General features: G+C 45.4%; 1 protein-coding gene across 3 annotated transcripts in view; it reads left to right on the plus strand.

Annotated features, from left to right (window-relative positions):
- TBC1D31 (TBC1 domain family member 31) overlaps nucleotides 1–19712 on the plus strand; it is a 39985-nt gene that overhangs the window by 18243 nt on the left and 2030 nt on the right. For all 3 annotated transcript variants that reach the window (XM_053249177.1, XM_053249176.1, XM_053249178.1), the window contains 7 exons: nucleotides 1279–1511; nucleotides 3981–4133; nucleotides 4431–4566; nucleotides 7128–7220; nucleotides 8462–8602; nucleotides 10420–10614; nucleotides 18316–18466. In XM_053249177.1, the coding sequence (XP_053105152.1) occupies nucleotides 1279–1511; nucleotides 3981–4133; nucleotides 4431–4566; nucleotides 7128–7220; nucleotides 8462–8602; nucleotides 10420–10614; nucleotides 18316–18466 (1102 nt within the window). The remainder of the gene's footprint in view (nucleotides 1–1278; nucleotides 1512–3980; nucleotides 4134–4430; nucleotides 4567–7127; nucleotides 7221–8461; nucleotides 8603–10419; nucleotides 10615–18315; nucleotides 18467–19712) is intronic.

Genomic DNA, 19712 nt, shown 5'->3' on the forward strand with positions numbered 1-19712 from the left:
CCAACAAAAGTCCCAGTCTATCCCTGGTCCCCAAACGTAAGTACACACATTCAATATGGTCAGACACTTTGACAGGGATCCTGGAAGGGGAGAAGATGTTCTTGTAGACCACAGCCACTCCACTTCCCTGCCCACATCCTCTCACCTGCTCCTCAACAGAGTACCTGGATGGAGAAGCTGGGACCAGACTGGGCCACCAGCCTCTCCCAACCAAGTCTTTCTGAAACATATCAGGTTGGCCCTTTCATCCATAATAGGATCAAGAATGATTTCTCATTTATTCTGGACCGACTTGGCATTACAAAGGAGCAAGGTGAGGCTCTGTGGGTAGTTGGCACTGCTCCCCAAGGTCAAAGAGCTGGTAGGACAGCTGGAAGGGGAAACACCTATTCAATTTCTCATTTTTCTTCCCCTGTAATGGCCTGTTGGCCTGCCAACATTGCTTCTTCTATTCCCCACCACCACTGGAATAGCTGCCACATAACCTTTGAGCACACCTTCTGTTTTCCTATCTCCAGACAAACCTAAATACATTGTAGACAATCTCACCCAAGACTCGGACAACAGAGGCTATCTAAATAGCAGCTAAAACAACCATAAAAGTAAATACTCTGCCCCAGGCCTCAGTCCTGCACCAAAGTCTGGCCCCCTTTGGTGGCCAGCTTCAGCTGCCAGCTGCACCTCTGCTGCACCTCCTTCCCTATAAGCCCCAGAAACCCAAAGCTACCCCTCTCAAAGAGACTCCAAGACTTGGTAATTAATGCCTGCAGGTGTGGCTAATCAGGAAAGGTAGGCCACGGTTCCAACGTAGGCAGCCAAGCAAGAGCAGAGCAAGACTGGTCCTCTGGCGGAGCAAGTGGGGTGGGAGGCGGCAAGCAATCGGTTTCCTGGTCCAGACGGAGGAGGCTCGCTGGCAAAATCCAAGGGTCTTACCTTGCCCTTCCAGTCCTCTGTCCCTTCTGGCACGCCTCCTTCCTTATACACCCCAGAAACCCAGAGCCACCACTCTCACGAGAGAGCTGTTGAATTTCCTCCTTCATGTCCCTGTTAAAGGCACCAGATGAATGAAGCTTCCATCAAGGGAAGGGTTAGCAATCCTATGAATTCGGAGGTGACAATATCCTAGTAGTCTGGAGCAGTAATTGGTGGTGCTGCCATGCTATCCCGCTAATCATTTTTGGGCTGTAGAGTGAATTGAATGACTCTTGGGAAAGTTTAGCCACCCAGATTCTCCTTGTGCTTTTAAAACAAAAACCAAAGGTTCTTTTTTTGTTGCAGTATTTCTTCCATCATCGGAACAACTTGGATATCAATGTTGTAATTAAGGAGGCCTACCATCTCATGGAGTGTACCCCGGCTGACATCCATCCGCGTCGTATGCTGGATGACTTTGTGCCGCTGACCAAGGGACAATATCCAGTATTTAATAAGTACCCCACATTCATTGTGGACTACCAGTCTCAAGAACGTGAGCGGATCCGGCAGGATGAAATAGAGTACCTGAGAGAGAGGTATTGGTGGAAAATGGGCATTTGGGGGGAAGGAATTTGGCTCTTGAACCTATTGAAAAGACGATGAATGGCAGCTCAAGTTTGATGGGGACGAGGATTGAAAAAACCAGAATTTCAAGTGGATGGAACTTGAAGATGATCTAGCCCAATCTCAGGGTTTGAATGCATTGTAGTTAGCAGATCAGGCATGCTATGTCTGTGCTGTCTGGGCCAGGGAGGAATGAGAAGGTTGTTGCCTTGATGCTGTGTTTTGCTTTATGCTTCTGGCCTGGCTTATGCTGGAGCCTTGGAATATGAAGCAAAAGCAGCCACGGGGGATCAAGCAAGATGTGATATTAAATGTATCATTATCTAGTTTGAGGCTTGCTTTTACTTTAAAATATCCATGCAGGGACCCAATTCCAATTGCAAGCATGGCGCAGAGATTTTTAACCTTTTCTTCTGTGCAGTATTCCTGCCAAACACCCTCCTCCTTCCCCCCGCCTCGCCGCCCAGTGCATTGCAGCAAGTGGCAACTTTGGACAAAGGGTTTTTGGCAGGAAAATGACTCTGAAATGACTCATAAGTAATACACAGCACACATGCCTGCAACCTTGGAGAAGCCGCTGCCAGTCTGTGAAGACAATACTGAGCTAGATAGACCAATGGTCTGACTCAGTATATGGCAGTTTCCTATGTTCCTATCTTACCAGTGCATTCTCTCCAGGGGCGGATTAATCTTTCCTATGTATGTATGTACTAGTGAAACAGGCTTGCATTTTGCAAGCATTTCTCCTGTGCCCTCCACTGACCATGCAGTCGTCCTTCACACGTTGCTAGTTGATGTCCAGAAGAGTTGATGTATATAGAAATAGTTCATTGATATCTCCAGCACTTAAGCTTCATCATGGGTTTTGATTGCCTCAGTGACTTTTGTGGAAATCTGACACGGTTTGACATGTAGTGAACTGGAAAAATATAGCTTATCCTTTGCTTCATAACTCAGTGCAAGTCTGGACTTTTTGTCTCAAAGTACCCGAGAAAACTGTTTGTCAGCGGCTCTCATTCCTCATGTGTTTTCAGTGAGACAGTTTTCCTGCATGTTCTGGCCAGTTAAGCATTTTTCCTGGGATTTTTTATTTTTCTGGTAGTCTAGGCAAAGTCTGGAACCTACCCATGAAAATGGCATGTTTCTATCTTGATTGTGGCTTGGCCTGGGAGTTTCATGCCAGTGAGTGAGTGAGGCCCAAACAGCATTATATCATAGAAACATTTGCCCACCTGACCATCTGCAGTTGATAAATGGAACATAGGAAGCTTTATGCCGAGTCAGACAGCTGGTCCATCTAGTAGAGAGAGATGTGCACGGAACTGGTTCGGAGGCCCTTTATGGGCCTCCGACCCAGGTCAAACAACTGGCGGTTCTGCCGGTTTGAAGGGTGGGGGTGGGGGTGGGGGCTTTAATGGTGGAGAAGGGTGCACTTACCCCTCCTGCTGCTTTCCCCTTGCTGGTGCTCCATTGTAAACCAGCCCAGCAGGGTGGCAGCATACCTCCCTCCGCCTCGTCCCCTCATCAGACCGGAAGTACCCAGCACACATCGGGCATGTGTGCACATCGCTTGTGCGCCTGATGTGCACATGAGCGAGCACAACGTGCACATGCCTAATGTGCGCATATGCGCCGGATACTTCTGCTTACTTCCAGTTGGACGGGGCGGCAGGGAGGTATGCTGCTGTTCTGCCAAACGGGTTTACAATGGAGCGGTGACAGTGGAAAAGCAGCAGGAGGGGTAAGTGCACCCTCCCCCACCCTTAAAGTCTCTCTCTCACACACACACACACACACACACACACACATTGCGCCTTCGAACTTCCCTGTGCTGGTTCCGTGCACATCCCTACCATCTGTTGTCTGGGCTGACTGGCAGTGGCTCTCCAAGGTGTGGGGCAGAAGTCTTTCCCAGCCCTACCTGGGACTTCCTACATGCAAAGCTGATGCCCTGCCAATGAGCTAATACCCCATGCCCTTTTGAAGGCAAAGTCTTCAAAGTAGACAGAACAACTAGAAAAACAGTGCAACCATCCAGTCTGTATTCCTTTGCAATCTGTGCCTTTGCAACATATACAATGAGAAATACTCTTTATCAGCATGTTCAGTTTATATTATGTGCCCATGTACTCCCAAGGGATTCAGTTTAAATCATTTGGTTAGGATAGAGCTAGTCTATTTGAGAGCTATTGTATAGGGCAGGACTAGAAATTGAGATTACTCTTTCCAGCCCTTAGAAGAGCAAAATAGGATTGCTTAAACTCTGCCTCTGACAGTAAAGCAGGGCTGCACAACTTTGGCCCTCCTCCTGTCAGACTACAACTCCCATCATCCCCAGTCATGGTGGCCAAAAGTGAGGGATGATGGGAGTTGAAGTCCAACATCTGCGGGAAAGCCAAGTTGTGCAGCCCTGCAGGAAAGTATGAAATTATTCTCTGTAGGCAGTTGGTTCATGAGATGGAAGCTAAAGCCATTGAGCGCCGGATGGAAGATGAAACTTGGTTTCGGAAACAAGAGCTGCTTCGTGATGCTGAAGAGCAAAGAAGGAAGATTCTGCTTAAAGAAGAAGAGAAACTCTCTGAGCAAAGGAGGAGGTATTCCCCACTTTATATTTTAACACTATTTGTTATGGCTACAAAAGTTGCAGAGGCATTATTCAAAAGGGGTGCTGTTTTGCAGATGGATTAGACTGGTTTTGGATAAGAATATATTAGATTAGATTAATGGGGTTTGCCTCTAAAAATCTCAGGGTTTTATGTTATTGGGTCATACAGTGTGAACGGCTAAATGAGATAACAGGAAACTGCTGCCAGCATTTCATTCAAGCGTGTGGGGGGGGGGATTTTTCATTTGATCCTCTTCTTTTTCATTCCTGCTGCTGCTTTGGGCAGGCTAGCGGCCGTGAAGAGAGAGCTTAAAGTGAAGGAGTTGCAGTTACTGGAAGCTGCAAGAAGGCGTTTTCTGAAATACCAGCAAGATCAGCGTGAAATGGAGCTCAAAAGGCTCGATGATGAAATTGCCAGAAAGGTAACCATGCTGCTCATTGTTCATGGGGAAGTGAGAGGGGTGCCCTGGAAAAATGCAATATATATATGTTGACATGGCACATGCTCTGCTCTACCCTAGAAAGCGAATATCACTGATCTCTCTGTGTTCGAGAGAGAGAATGAACACACACAGGAGTGTGCTGGACTGGGCTAGCCCCACATAGCCTGTGCCAGCTAGCTGCACCCCCAGTTATCTCCATGTTCAATACTTGCATCTGCAGCCAAGTGGGGAACATGGGGGTGACCAGGGTGTGTGGTGGATTAGGGGCCATGGCTTCCTGGCTTCCTCCCCTCCCCACTGAACACAGTGAGAGAATGGCTGAGTGGGCTAATATGTCATCTCCATCTTCTCTTTTTACACTGTCTAGAGGCATGAGTATCATTTGTGTAACAGCCATTATGCCATGGACTGTAGTGTATGGCATCGAAAACAGGATGGACTGCAGCATTCCCATAAACGGAAATGTTTATGGTTCTGCCCCTTCATTACTACCATAGATTTTTGGGACAAGTTTGTCATCTCTCTTCCCACCCACCTCCCAAAAAAGAAGGAACCCAATACTTAAAGCTGTCACCCGAAGTTCTTGCTGCCACATCTGTCCTACAGAATGAGAGAAACAAAGTGAATTAAAAGACCATGATCTTATTATTAAATCTTTTACTCCAAGAACACAATCTTTACCATTTCTGAAAACATGTGAACAGTTCCTTCCAGATGGAAATCTGGGTGAGGTTTCCACCATTCTGAGAATGGTGTCCATTCAGCACAAGTTCCAGGGCCTTCCACAGTTCCAAACCTCCTCTGTCTCTGCCTTGACGCACACCTCTCATCTTACTTCTACATCTTCCTCCTTCTCTGGCCCTGACCAAGAGCAGAAAGCAGAACCAGCAGGTAATCCTCCCTTCAGCAGCCTTGAGCTCTCAAGATGGCCTCAGGCTTCTGACAAGAATAAAATCAATCATTTCAACCCCTTTAGGGGCTTCAGATCAGTTCAAAGCTCAACAGCTTAGAATAAAATTGTTCAACCTAATTTAAGTTGATAAAAAATGAACTAAGAAGAGCTAAAATAGAAAATAAAAAGCTAAAACAAGAAAAACGCTGAGAGCTCAGCTAAAAGCCTGCTGTCCGTAGCCATGTTAAACTCCTCCCCCCGCGCCTCAGGCTTCTGAAGCAGCCTTTCATTTCTTGAAGGGTGGAGTGCCTATCAGTTTCTTGAGTCTAGGGGCTAATCTTTCCATGGCCAGTTTCTTGGATGTGGATCCAGCCCCTGAGCTGTCTGACAGCAGGAGAATTCGGCCTTCCAGGCTCCAAAAGTTCGCTGTCGCTGGTCAGGATTATATGGGCAAGTTGTGCTGAGCAGGAGGCAGATATGTGGAAGATCCTGCTTTTGTATCAGAGGCTGGCCTGATAACTGGTTTCCCCCACCTGTGGTCTACAAACTCGGTAAAAATATTTTAAATAAAATGGAGGTGTTGACGGCAAAGGAAAACAAATTACACTGGTTACCAGTTAATGTCTGAGCTCAGTTTAAAGTGTTGGTACTAGTCTTTGATGCAATTAGGCCAGTGGTTCTCAACCTTGGATCCCCAGATATTGTTGAACAGCTCCCATCATCTTCTGCCATTGTGACTGGAGATCATGGAAGTTGTAGTCCAACAACATTTGGGGACCCAAAGTTAAGATCCTGCTGCCAGTTTGTTTATTTTCATTTTTATACCACCCATTCTAGAATGGCTCTGAGCTCAGATGTAAACATCATGTATTCAACCTATTTAAAATAAATAAATACAAAATAAACAGTTAAAATATTAACATAAAACTCATTTTTAAACCAATTAAATATCATTTAAAAAACCGGCTGGAAAAAATGGCTCTTTACAGCAATCTTGAAGGTCTCCAGAGATTATAAACCTCTTATACCCACAGAGAATGCATTTCACAACCTAGGGGTGACAACTGAGAAGGCCCGATTACAGGTTGCCACCAGATGAACCTGAAGTGGTGGCACCTGAAGACACACCTCTCTTGATGATCTTAGTGAGTGGTGGGGATCTTGCAGTGAAAGGTGTTCTCTCGTTTAAATCAAGGGTTATCTTAAGGGCTGCCTTTGCCCATATTGACCTACCTGTACCTGACCCCAAAGATCAGATTCATGGGCTCCATTCGCTAGCCCATCATTAACTCTAGTGGTATGGAGGGCAGGGCCTTTTTGTGGTGGCTTTTCAGTTGTGCAGTTCTTTCCTCAGGAAATCGCCTTTTTAGATGAGCTCTGAAAACCATTTCTGTCCCATAAGGCATTTTATGATGGATTTATATTATCTCTGGCTCTTCGATTAGAAATTAGATTAAGCTGGACATGCTGATCTATTTTGTTAATTTTAAAAATATATGCTGATCTATTTTGTTACTTTAAAAAATATATAATAATCTCCCGTTTGTAGCATGGGGAAATTATATTTTAAAGATGGGGTATGTAAGTGTAAAATAAAGTAATAAATAAATCTTTGTCCTTTGGGCATTACTGTCTATGTCTGTTGCAGGCATCCATGAGAGAGCAAGAAACTGCTGCTACAGTTCAAGATATTGAAGTGCGACAGATGGAGCTTCAATCACAAAGGCAGCTTTTTGAACAGGTACATACTCATGACATGATAATATGAGGGAGATGAAATAGTTGACCATGCCTTGGACCATGCCTTGCCTGAACAGCTTCACTGGGTCAGCGCCAGTTCGGTGCATTTCCTCAGTCAATTTAACCTGTATCTGTTCCCCTGACAAAGGTGGGAGTTGGTGCAGGTAGAGTGCTGAACTATACTATATATAGTATACTATAACAGAGGGGATCAGATTTCTCCCTGGGCCTGTCCAATGGGCTGAAAAATGGCTGTCCAATGGGAACAATCCAGTTGTTCTAGCATATAGAATACCATCTGCTCCCTTGATTTAGCAGCAGAGGATTTTAATATTTATAGATCAGATCAACGAGCTTTCTGTATCTGTTAGTGTCCCTCTATCAACTTTGCAATGCCTGAACTGATTTGGACCAAACTTGGTACAGTTGTAGGGACACATGGGGACACCTCCAACGGCATAGTTTGTGGTGATGTTCCAGTTCATCCCCAGTTCAAAATGGTGGACATGTGAACATTTTGAGGTGCAAGTGGGCTAACTTGTGAAGATGGTGATTACCAATTAAGATTATAGTGAACGGAAAGTAGGCAAATTAGCTCATACCAGAACTTCATTATTCTCTAGTGTATGTATTGCAGATCTAACGCCTCTTGTTGTTTGCCAACAATGGCCCTTTAGTTCCTGCTGAAATATTCTTCTGCACAAAGCTGTAAGCAGAATTAAAACCAGCTCTTGGTACTCAATACAGCACTGTATTATTTTTCTCTAACGTTTGCTCAGAAGTAAGCACCATTCCCACATCATTAGTCTGAAGCTTCCTCCTTGTGACTGCTCTGTCCAATTGCTTCCTGTTCATCGTAGCCACAGCACTACTGATGAATTGGCCCTTGAGTAGGGTGGGAAAACACCATAGCCATGCATTACTGCAGGTAGCCTGGTTGCCCCAGAATAACCTAGCTGTATTCCAATCCAGATGCAGTTCCAATATGGGAGCACTGAGGAGCAGACAATCAGATGACAAATCGACTGTAGGAGCAAGCTGAGCATGATGATCCAACATGGCCTCCAATGGAAGCATGTTCATCTGTGGTGCAGGGACATCCTTAAGAGGCCCATCTTATTGGTTGTGCCAGTTGAAGGAACCTTCCTTCTGCCATGGTTCTGATTGGGAAAAATGAAGCCCGCAATATTCTGCAAGCGTCCTTCACAAGAGCGGTACTGTAATTGTTTTTTGTCTCTACAGAAACTGGTCAAAGAGCAGGAAAGTACGACACAGGAAATAAAAGGGGAGCTGAACACCAGCCAGAAAAAAGCTGATCTTGAGGAACACCTCTTTCAGAGGCTGATTGACATTGAGCAGGATGGAGAGCTTAAAGCTAAAAGAGTAAGGAGCTTTTTAATCTTACGTGGAAATGCTTGAGTTCTTTTTTGAAAATTTAAAATTCTACATTAAACTTCCTCCTTTTGAAAGGGAAACTTTGTAGTCTGAGGGTGAAGTGTGCTGCTTTCTCCCTAGCAGCACACCCTCACTTGTTTCCTTGTTCTGCTGCTACCGCCGCACAAAGGAAGGCTAGGTAATACCTAACAGGAATACAATCCCAGCAGGTATCCTTCAAAGTGAACTCTCTGTGCCTAGCAGGAAGTTCATAGAAGGACTGTGAAGGTTGCAATGGGCTTAGGAGCCATTAGTTTAGTAGAAGACCACCACTGGTCAGTGGTAGAACACATGCCTTTCATGCAAACAGCCCCAGGTTCAATCCCCGGTATCTCTGGCTTAAAGGCTTAGCTAGCACGTGATGGGAAGCACCACTGCCTGAGACCTTGAAGAGTTCCTTCCAGTCTGTAGTAAGCAATCTTGGCCTAGCTGGACCACTGGTTTGGCTTGATACAAGGTAGCTCCATATACATACCAGGCCTGTGCAGCCTAAAAAATGTCAAATCCAACCTGACAGAAAAATGAGGGCCGACATGTCACCTCCCACCCCTGACCACAGATTGTCGGGTCAGATCAGTAATCCAACATTCCTGCTGGATGAAATTAAATGGCCTCCCCAGTGCCTCTCAGCTGCAGGGAGCCAGGTGAGTCATTTAAAAATCAAATGGCCCACCTGGCACCTCTCAGCTGAGAGGTTCTTCATGGGCCATATAACTTGGTCTGACAGGGATGTCTGAACTCCTTATAATACCAGACAGAGGGCATATCCATTCCAATATGTCTGTCGGACTAACAGAACTACACAGCCTTCATATGTATATACATACATATTTTTTTGTGGTGGTTTTATAGCTGCTTCCGTCGTAAACACAAAACCATTTTATGTATGTTTAGCTAAGCTTTATTCAGAAACAGCTCTATTTTGGCCTACTTTCCAGTAGGCTTATAAGATTAGCCGACATTCTGTGGGTGTAGGTGTGTGTCCATTTGTGTGTGCCCCTCCACCCCCACATCAACTTCTCAGTGCCTGGACCAATATGAACCAAATCGGGTACAGTTGTAGGGACATCTCAGCAGTGTAGTTTATGATGATGTCATCCACCCCAATTTAAGATAGCAGACACATAAACGTCTGAGATGCAATTGAGCTAACTTCTGGACCACATAACTTGATTCGGACCAAATTTAGTCCAGTTGTAGGGATAGTGAAACGAAAGTAGGCAGATTAGTTCTTACTAGAACAACTTGTTCTCCTTCTCATTTCCCTCCCTTTCTGACCCCACGCTTTACACTCTCTACAACAGGGTTTCTCAACCTTGGGGCCCCAGATGTTGTTGGACTACAACTCCCAGAATCCCCAGACATGGCTTTTGTGGCTGGGGATTCTGGGAGCTGTAGTCCAACAACATCTGGGGGCCCAAGGTTAAGAAACCCTGCTCTACAGGATGCCCACTGGGACAAACTTCTAATTAACAAAACATAAAAGATTGCTAGATAGAATACAACAGTGGTTTACTTCAAAGTAAAATGGGAGGTTATCATTTATGTATCCCAACCTTACAAGTTCCAGAAAATGTTACTAGCTCCCCAAAAATTGCTTATTAGCCCATCTGTCCAAACATACCGCCGGGGGGGGGGGTGGCATTTGTTTGCCAGAAGTGACCAGGGAAGTAGCTGTTTACAAGTCTGATGCATCCCTCCATGGAAGTGGGGGAAAAGACCTCAAAAGTCAGTCTCTCTCTCTGACAAGACTTGTGTCTTCATAGCTGGCTGAAGAATCTTTGGCCAAGGCCGCTCAAGAGTGCATTGACACAGACTGGCGCGCTCAGGTTCTCCGCAAGCAAAGGTGTGATGATATGGATCGTGAGGTGCGTTACCAAGAGCTAGCAAAGTTCCTCCAAAACAACAGAGCAACTGAGGCGGAGCTCTTTGATGCAATGAAAGGAGAGGAGGCCCAGAAAGTGAGTGCTTAAGGTCCACCCAAGGATGGGCTGTAGCATGGAGGGCTGGATTAAAAGGGAATGGGGGTGGGAGGTGGGCGTTAACAGTATTCTTAGGATCGGGCTATTTCTTTGATGGAACCACACGAGTTCCATTACCCCATTGGAACCCTAGCATGGTTTTAGTTTCAGAGCACGTTGCAATTGGCTGCAAGCAAAACAGGAATCTGATTGCTCTGACTCCCAGCCAGATCAGTTTTCATCCTGTGATGAGAATTACGATGCTTTCCACATAACACACTGAAAACTGATCCCCCACAAGGCATCCCCATGCTCCAGTTAGTACTGGAGCTAAAACCAAGTATGGCTGGTATAAAATGCAGACTTTGAGCATTCAACATCATGCCCAGATTTTTCTTTTCACTCCCCCAACCCACCTCCCATATTGTTTAACATCTAGCCTGATGAAGAATTCTGGAGAACTCGCAAGCTTTCTCACAGTTTTATGACATTTTTTTTATCCTAAGAAAGATATTCGTATAGTGTGGCTTTGGGGTGGGTTTCTTCTTTCTTTGGTTTTTTTTGGTCTACCTACAATTTTTGTAAAATTATCATCTGGCCATGAGGAATCAAATGGCCCTTTGCCACACCCCTAGCTGTCATGTACTTTGACTTTTCTATACATTTGGTAGATGGCAGCATTCACACATTACAGGAAACCAGAGGTGAAGGGGCCTGAGGTTGACTTCCTTGTACGTCCAGTTTCATGAAACCCCAGTCCCGTCAGAAAAGTGACCTGAGGTTTCCCTTCCCAGAGTTTGATTTGAGCCCTCAGTCTGTAGTGAGTTTCACTATTTCTACTTGAGGTTTGCAGCCACCAGCATTAAATCCGAATGCTGAACTGCTGGCTGTGCTTGTTGTAACTGGAACTGAGGAAACTCCTCCCTCTGTCAGACTGTGATTGGATTACAGGGCTGTCCTACGTGCCAGAAGGAAGCCCACACAGCCAATTCCCCATTCTCTCTGCAATGTCCCTGACCACAGTTCGGTTCCTGTCCAGTTCGTCCAAACGCGGACAAGGAAGCACGGCAGAAGAGGACCACAGGTTCATTGGAGCCTCTATTCTGCATTATGTGCAAATGCAGCCCATGTGTGAATTCTCCCACGGAGGTTGGCTACACTTGTGCCACCCAAGCATAACCTGCCTGTTAGATCTTCTGTGGCACATATTATATCTTCTTTATCCTGCTGTCCAAACTACCGACATGGAGGATTATGAGCTCTGCTGGCTGTGAGGGTTGAGCCTACAGCAAATGTTTAAGGTGCTTAATTGCTGTTAAAAGGAATTAGTACACCCTTTACATAGAGGAGCCCTTAAATTACAGCAAGGATCTTCATATGCCTTTGGTCTCAAGTATTTATTGTTTGTTTGTTTTTATATACTGCCTAATATAAAATCCCTAGGTAGTGTACAGAATTAAAAACATAATATAAAATATGAACATTTAAAATTCATAAAAAGATAAAATATTAATAGATAAAAACACATTAAAATTTAAAAATTAGATTTCAGTTAAAAGCCTGGAAAATAGGTGGTACTTCATGGTCCTCCTAAAAACAAACAGAGAAGGAGACGCTCTTATTTCAGCAGGAAGTGCATTCCCTGGGGCAGCCATAAAGAAGGCCTGGTCCCAAGTTGGCAGCAACCGTAACTGGGCTTCTCCAGATGATCTTAATAGGCAACATGGTTCATGACAAAGAAGGCGCTCTCTTAAGGACCCTCTGCCTAAGCCATTAAGGGCTGTATAGGTAATAACTAGTACTTTGTATTTCATTCGGAAACATATTGGCAGCCAGTGCAGGTTTTTTTAGAATCAGTGTTATATGGTCCCTTTGGGTAAACCCAGAGACCAATCTGACGGCCACATTCTGAATTTAATACAAAGGCAGCCCCATATAGACTGCACTACAGTGGTCAAGCCTAGAGGTTACCAGCATGTTTTATTAAGGTAATTTTTCTCCAGAAATGGACATATCTGGTGTATCAGCCAAAGCTGATAAAAAGCACTCCTGGCCACTCCTCAACCTGAGAAACTGGGGAGAGTTTGGGATCCAGGAGCACTCCCAGACTACAAACCTGATCTTGTCCAGTTTAGAATTATTTAGTAATTCCATTTTCGATCCAGAGGGGCAGCCTCGTTAGTCTCTTGTAGCAAACTCAACAAACTGACACTTGAAAGACCAATACATTTATTGTGGCAAAAGCGTCCATGAAGCACAGTTCACTTCATCACATGCACAATTTGTCTTATATAGACTTCTTTTTCTCCAGAATATGGCAGCCTGGTTAATTGCTTGGTCCAGCCCTACCATGATCTTGCAATGCCTTGTCTTACTTCTTCATGCTGGCTGCCTGTAGAATGGTGGGCCGAATTTAAGAGAGCAGTTCAGAGCACTGGGCTGAACGGTGAGGCTCACCCTCCTCTTACTCAGGACCAGTTCTCTTCTCAGTTTCTGGCAGAAGTGGACACAGTATTTGGCAATATTTACACAGCAGACCTATATCAGTTGTCTAGCATTTAGGCTGTTGTGGCTTCTCCCAAAGAATCCTGGGAATTGCAGTGGGTGTTGACAAGTCATGCTTGAAGATCTCTCATCATCTTCCCTCTCCCACCCTTCAAGGAATGGCAGTTCTTGTGGGTTCTCTGTAAAGAGGGAATGAGGTGATACCTGTTTAAATCCATATGTAAATGCACACTTTGAGACTTGTCTGCTGCCACAACTGATAATCCCATCGGTGGGTATTGAGCTATAAAATTAAGCCTCCGGAGAAGCACTCCAAAGCTTTTTTCTTAGAGTCCCCACGTGCTGCCTCTGCTGTAACACTCTTCCATTCCCCCTGCTTCCTCCTTTTATTAGCAGCCTTCTCATATAAGGTTCCTGAGAAATGTATTAGGTGGAAGAAGTACGTGGAAGGAGTTAAAACTACTATCATGTTTTAGATGTCTCCACCTTTGTCCTCTTCTGGACACAAAATAATATCCTCCATCTCTGGTTGGAGAACCTCATCTCTAACAAAACTGGTTGATCCTGACAGAGGTCCAGAGGATTACCTAAAGCAGTGGTCTTCACTGTGTTTCAAGTGGGGGCCATTTCAGCAAACAACCTTCAGTGTGAGAGTCCTAGTGTGACTGGTGTTTCCTTTAAGAGAAATGGAGCCCTCTTGAGCCCCAGTACCATTAGTGGAGCAGATAAATGCCCAAAATAAACTGAATTGTTAAAATAGTCCTTCAAGCATGAGACTTGGCAGAAATGTTTTCAGATACTACTTTCTGTCTTTCCAGAAAATAAGGCCAGGGGTGTGTCTTGTGTGCCAAAAATTCAGTTTGGTGACTAATAACATATAAAATCATCAGAATCATTCCCATTGTGATACAAACCTGAGATTTGGAAGAAATGTTGTAACATCTATATATTTAATCCCCGTAAACGTGCCTCTGTGGGGATGCGTCCCAGCAACCCAGCGGATTGGCTGGGTAGCGGAGGCGCCGGATTGGCTGGGCGGCGGGAGCCGTTGGGATTGGCTGAGCGAGCGGCAAGAGGCCGTTGAGTTAAGTTGCAGCTGTGGGGGGGAAATGGCGGTGGCTGCAGCCCTAGCCCAGCCATCGCAGCCACGGCCTGGGCTGGGAGGAGGTGGGAGGCAGGAGGCAGTGGGACAGACTGGCCCTGGCGGCGCCTGCAGGGGTGAGTGGGGAATGGGCGGTGGGGCGCAGCCCCCTCACCTGTTGCAGCCTGGGGCGGGAAGGAATCGGGCGGCGAGGCTTCCCTGTTCGCCATCGGAGAGGAGGAACGGTGGCGGCGGGGCCCTTTTTGGCCGCCTGCAGCCCAGTGAGGCTCTGTCTAGGGGGAGGAACAGAAGGGAGAGAGGGCAAGAGAGCACGGGCCTGGAGGGAGGGGGGAAGAGAGGATAGACTGGGGCAGGAGGGAGTGGAAAACAGCCAGCCCCCAAGCGCACAGATGTTCTGTGCGGGTCGGCTAGTGTTTATGATTTTAGAAAGTAACCTTAGGCACCCAAAAACTCCTCTGCCCTTTTCCACACGCGCTCAAGCTCTGATTGTAAAGGTGATGCACAAGAGCCCTTACAGCAACTTCAGAATGCAAAGCAAAGAAGCTTTCTGAACTGAATACTTTCACCAGTATCGGACCGGCTTCCTTTCCAAAGAGTACACCAACTACTACTCCTCAAGTGGTATCTTCCTATCCTGTAGTGTTACATGGCCAGTCATTCTTCAGAAAAGATAAGCCTCGTGGAAGAGGTGGACAATGTTGCCTGCATCACTTGGTCAGCCCACCATGCAACGCGGAGAAGAAGGTAACAGATGTGGAAGTGATCCGTTGTCATCATGAGAAAAGGGTTGTTGCTCCTTCGTTAATAAAAAAAGGAAAGCTTTATTTCGGACTGATTTGACTGTATTTTTCGATCTACGGACTATGAATTGAAGATTCTTTGTACAGATAAGCAACCTGTTTTTTGAAATCAGATTTGCATCACTACTTCCTCTGCTACGTGAGCAGGCCCATTCAGTAGCTACCGTAAAACATGTTTTGAACAAGATACAGAGACAGTTGAACTGTTAAACCAAGAGCAAACTCCCATCATGGTTGCTGACCAACCACTATTTGCTATTGCCAAACAGATCTAGTGCCAGTGGCCAGAATCGTATGAAGAGTTTCGGCCCTTGTTGAAGCGGGCGTAGCATCACCTGGTACTACAGATTCATTTATGACAGCCTTAAGCGTAGCAAAAACACAAGTGCATCAGATCACAGCATGCAATTTGTACAGATGCCCCACATTAGCAGAGTCCGTATCCACGGTTTCATGTATCCACAATTGGGTCTTTAAAAGACCCAGTTTCATTATCCACAGGTAGAAAAATAGGTGAAATTCACCTATCTGCGGTTTTGAGTGGCCAGAAATGACCCAGAAATGACTTCTGATGTGAATGACACAGACATCATTGTCATATCAGTTCTATCATCACTGAAGGAGCTTGGCCTTCAGACCGTATAGCTTTCTTTTGGGAGGGATGAAAAGTATTGATGGATTTCTGTCCAAAAAATCACAGACTCACTAGGACCTGAAAAAATTAGTAGCCTACCCTTCTTCCATGCATTCACTGGGTATGATACCATTTTAACATTTCATGGCAAAGGCAAGAAGTCAAGTGTATTTGATGATGTGTCCAGTGTGTTTACAAAACTGAGTCGGTGCCCGGCCATGATTGACGACCAAGATCTCCACATCTTGGAGAGGTTTGTGGTAATCAGGCCTGACAGAGGTAGCACAGCTATGCATGTGAATGATTCAAGACTTGAGGTTTTTGCAAGGAAACAGAAATCCTCTTTTAATATTCCTCCAACCAAGGATGTCCTCTTACTGCACTCAAAGTTGGTTGCATATCAGGCAGGAATAGTATGGGGTCAAACGACTGTGTGCAAACCAAACCTAGCCAGTCCTGCTGAATGGGGATGGACAAAAGATCAAGGCACATGGAAAATCCTTTCCACACACTGTTGTTGTGGAATGCTGCAAGGAACTTACTAAACGAGCCTGGAAAGCTGATGGCAAAGGAAAGTGTCAGTGTTTCAAAAGTAGTCTCAACTGCACTGGACGGTGTAGCTGCACATACTTGGATCAGAAAGCTATCTAATGACTTCCCTTTATTTCATGAAACCATTATTTATTTAACGTATTTGTATACTGCCCACTACCGAATTCTCTGGGTAGTTTACAGCAATAAAATCAAGACATTTTAACAGTTAACATATAAAAATCAGATTAAAATATCCATAAAAACACACCAACTAACTCAAAAGTTTGGCTGAAGAGATGAGTCTTTAATTGTTTCCTAAAAGCCAACAGGGATGGAGCAGCTCTAATCTCAGCAGGAATCTATTCTGCAGCTCTGGGGCAACTACAGAGCAGGCTCTCCTTGGAGGCGGCACCCTCAGACAAACCTCCCCTGAAGATCTTAATCGGCGGCAGGGTTCCTAACGAGGAAGGCGTTTTCTTAAATACCCTGGGAACAAGCCATTAAAGACTTTATAGGTAATAGCCAGCACTTAGTATTCTGGCCAGAAACCTACCGCACCTGGGGCTCTTTAATCTAGAAAAGATGCAACTAAGGGGAGACAAGATCGAGGTGTATACAATTATGCATGGAGTGGAGAGGGTCTTTTACGACCCAGTTGTGGATACACGAAACCGTGGATACACAGAACAATTTTGTTCTGAGCAGCAGTATCAAGAGTGTGCACGTGCATTCAGAGCGGGGGCCTTCCTATTTCAACCTGAGCGGGTTCTAAAATTAACTGAGCGGACATTCCCACGTAGCAGATTGATTTTACCTCTTGTAGAGAACCTTCAGGGAAGATTAGTGGACTTTTATGTTACCTATCTTCTTGGAGATAAGACTGTATTTGTCACTTCTTGTGTCGCTAGATTTTGTGCCATTGCATACAAGATCCACCAAGCAGTGGCGAAGCCACACACACACACACACACACCATTCGTTAGGTAAGGATGTCCCTGATTGGGTAAACTTCCTCTACCTAAATGCAACTGTGATATCTGACAGACTGTACCAACTGCATTGAATGTCAACTTTGTATTATAATGCTGAACTCTGGTCAAGTACCATAATAAAGATATTGATTGACTGAACGGACATTAAAAAAAACTTGTGTACATGCACACACCTTAGAGGGTACACTGCCATCCACTATATCTTGGAAGATGCTCACGGAGCACTGGGAAGTGTAGTCCTTCCTGGCGCTTTCCCCATTGAGCTCTTTTCCATGCAGCATGTATGCCTTCCAAGGTGACACTAGAGTTCAAGAGGAGTTTCTTTTCTCTTAAAGGGGCCTCACCACTGATGGGCAAAGTGCAGCACTACACCATGGGCAGCAGTAGCCTTTGAGCAGTGCCAGGGGGCTGTGCAGAGTATTTGGCTTCAGCTGAAGCTTCACGCAGGCCTAACAAACAGTTAGTCAGGGACCTGCACTTAGGGTTGATGGGAGCTGCCACTGGCCCCCAGGCCTTGCGATGACGAACACTGACCTAAAGCAGGGTTTCTTAACCTTGCTTCCCCAGATGTTGTTTGACTACAACTCCCATCATCCTCAGCCACAAAGCCATGTCTGGGGATGATGGGAGTTGTAGTCCAACAACATCTGGGGGCCCAAGGTTGCGAAACCCTGACCTAGAGCAACTAATGTGGATGCTCCTCAAACCAGGCAATTAAGTATGTTTGCCTTGTCCCAAAAGTTGCAAGTGTTTGTAAGAGCCTAGAAGTTTGCACTCTTTTTTCAGGTACCGTATTTTATGGACTATAAGACTCACTTTTTTCCTCGAAAAATATCCGCCATAATTCAGGAGCGTCTTATATGTTTTAACAGTTTAGTATGTTAAAACTCTGAAAAACTGGATTAAAATTAAGGTGCGTCTTATAGTCCGTAGCGTCTTATAGTCCGTAAAATACGGTATTTGAAAGCAAAAAAATTGACATTTTAGCTCCCCTTGTTCAGGATGGTGTGTAACAATTGTTCTTAAATGGCTTCAACCACTGGAGTCTCTCTTCTCACCCCCCCCCCCCGCCCCGCCCCCGGTCATTGCTCTTTTTAACATAAATTTCCTGCTTTCTCTGTGTTTCCTCTTCAGTGGGAGGAAGTTCTAGAAAAGAGAGAGCAGGTAGCGGCAGAGCAGGCCATTACCGCTGCTTTGGATGCCAACCGGAAACTCTTTCTAGAACGCGAAATGAAAGATGCCATCGAGCTGGCTGCAAAGCTCCAGGATGAAGACGGCTATTTTGGTGAGCATGCAGTTGGTCTCAAGTGGCATCATCGGAGGGAAGCAAATGTAATGTTTGTGATCCAGTTGGAAGCCAGAGTCACGGACTGGATACAGTGCCAGTGTTGAACCAGAGTGATCCAGGCTGGAATCCCCACCAAGTCATGGAGTCACTGGGTCTGTTTCAAATCCAATAATAGAGCAGAGATTCTCAACCCTGGGTCTCCAGATGTTGTTGGACTACAACATTGTGTCTGGGGGTGATGGGATTTGTAGTCCAAAGTTGAGAAGCCCTGTAAGAGAGACAGACATGGGAATGAGACTAATGTTAATTCTGTTCTACAAGCCCTTACCAGCTGTCCCTTTCTGGTGGGTATTTAGGGTTTTCGTTTTTCATCAGCTTCAACTGCCAAACCATTATTATATTCCAGAGAATATAAGAGGCAGAGTCCTCTTTAAGAGGGAGAGTGAGAGAGTGTGAATGAGTGCGAGTATGACCTCACTGCGTCATATTAATAAGCCATATCACGTGCTCATGACTCCTCGTGTATGTCTAGATTATCAGATATTTAATAATTCTCCTTTCTGTCTCTCCCTCAGTTGCCACAAATATTTTGCTTGCTCCCCAAGTGCTTTGGAATCCCCTCTCCTAGAAGGCAGGTTCTCTTCAAATCGCAACTCAAATTCTAACTCCCTCACTGATTTACAGAGATGGTAGTTCCTTTAAATGGCTTGCAATATACTCTGTGCACTGACTACTTTCCACTTCTCTGCAGTCTTCACTGGGGTCAGCATTGCCTGCTTTGGTCTGTAGGGGACGTTGGGCTGCTGCTCATGGGCCATTCTGCTCCATGGCAAAAAGCTGGATGAAACTATCTTTTGTCCCCTTGCAGCTATTCTGCTGTGAGCCTCAAGGCTAAGCTGCCCTACGGCATTCTGCCTGGGGCTGCTCTTGAAGACTATTCAGTGGTCTCAGCCAGTGCATGGATGGATCAAGGCCATATATTGACTCAGCCTTCCATCCTTCCGAGGTCGGTAAAATGAGTACCCAGAATGTTGGGGGCAATATGCTAAATCATTGTAAACCACTTAGAGAGCTCTGGCTATAAAGCGGTATATAAATGTAAGTGCTATTGCTATTGCTATATATGAGGCCCATATTCAGGCTTCCCCTAATCTTCCAGGTAGTATTCAAGTTGAAGGCATTAACCCTGGACTATACAACTTCAGCCACCCAGCTGTTGTGGGACTCCCATCATCCCTAACTG

The sequence above is a fragment of the Hemicordylus capensis genome, chromosome 4 (assembly GCF_027244095.1).
Source record: "Hemicordylus capensis ecotype Gifberg chromosome 4, rHemCap1.1.pri, whole genome shotgun sequence".
Taxonomy (NCBI): Eukaryota; Metazoa; Chordata; class Lepidosauria; order Squamata; family Cordylidae; genus Hemicordylus; species Hemicordylus capensis.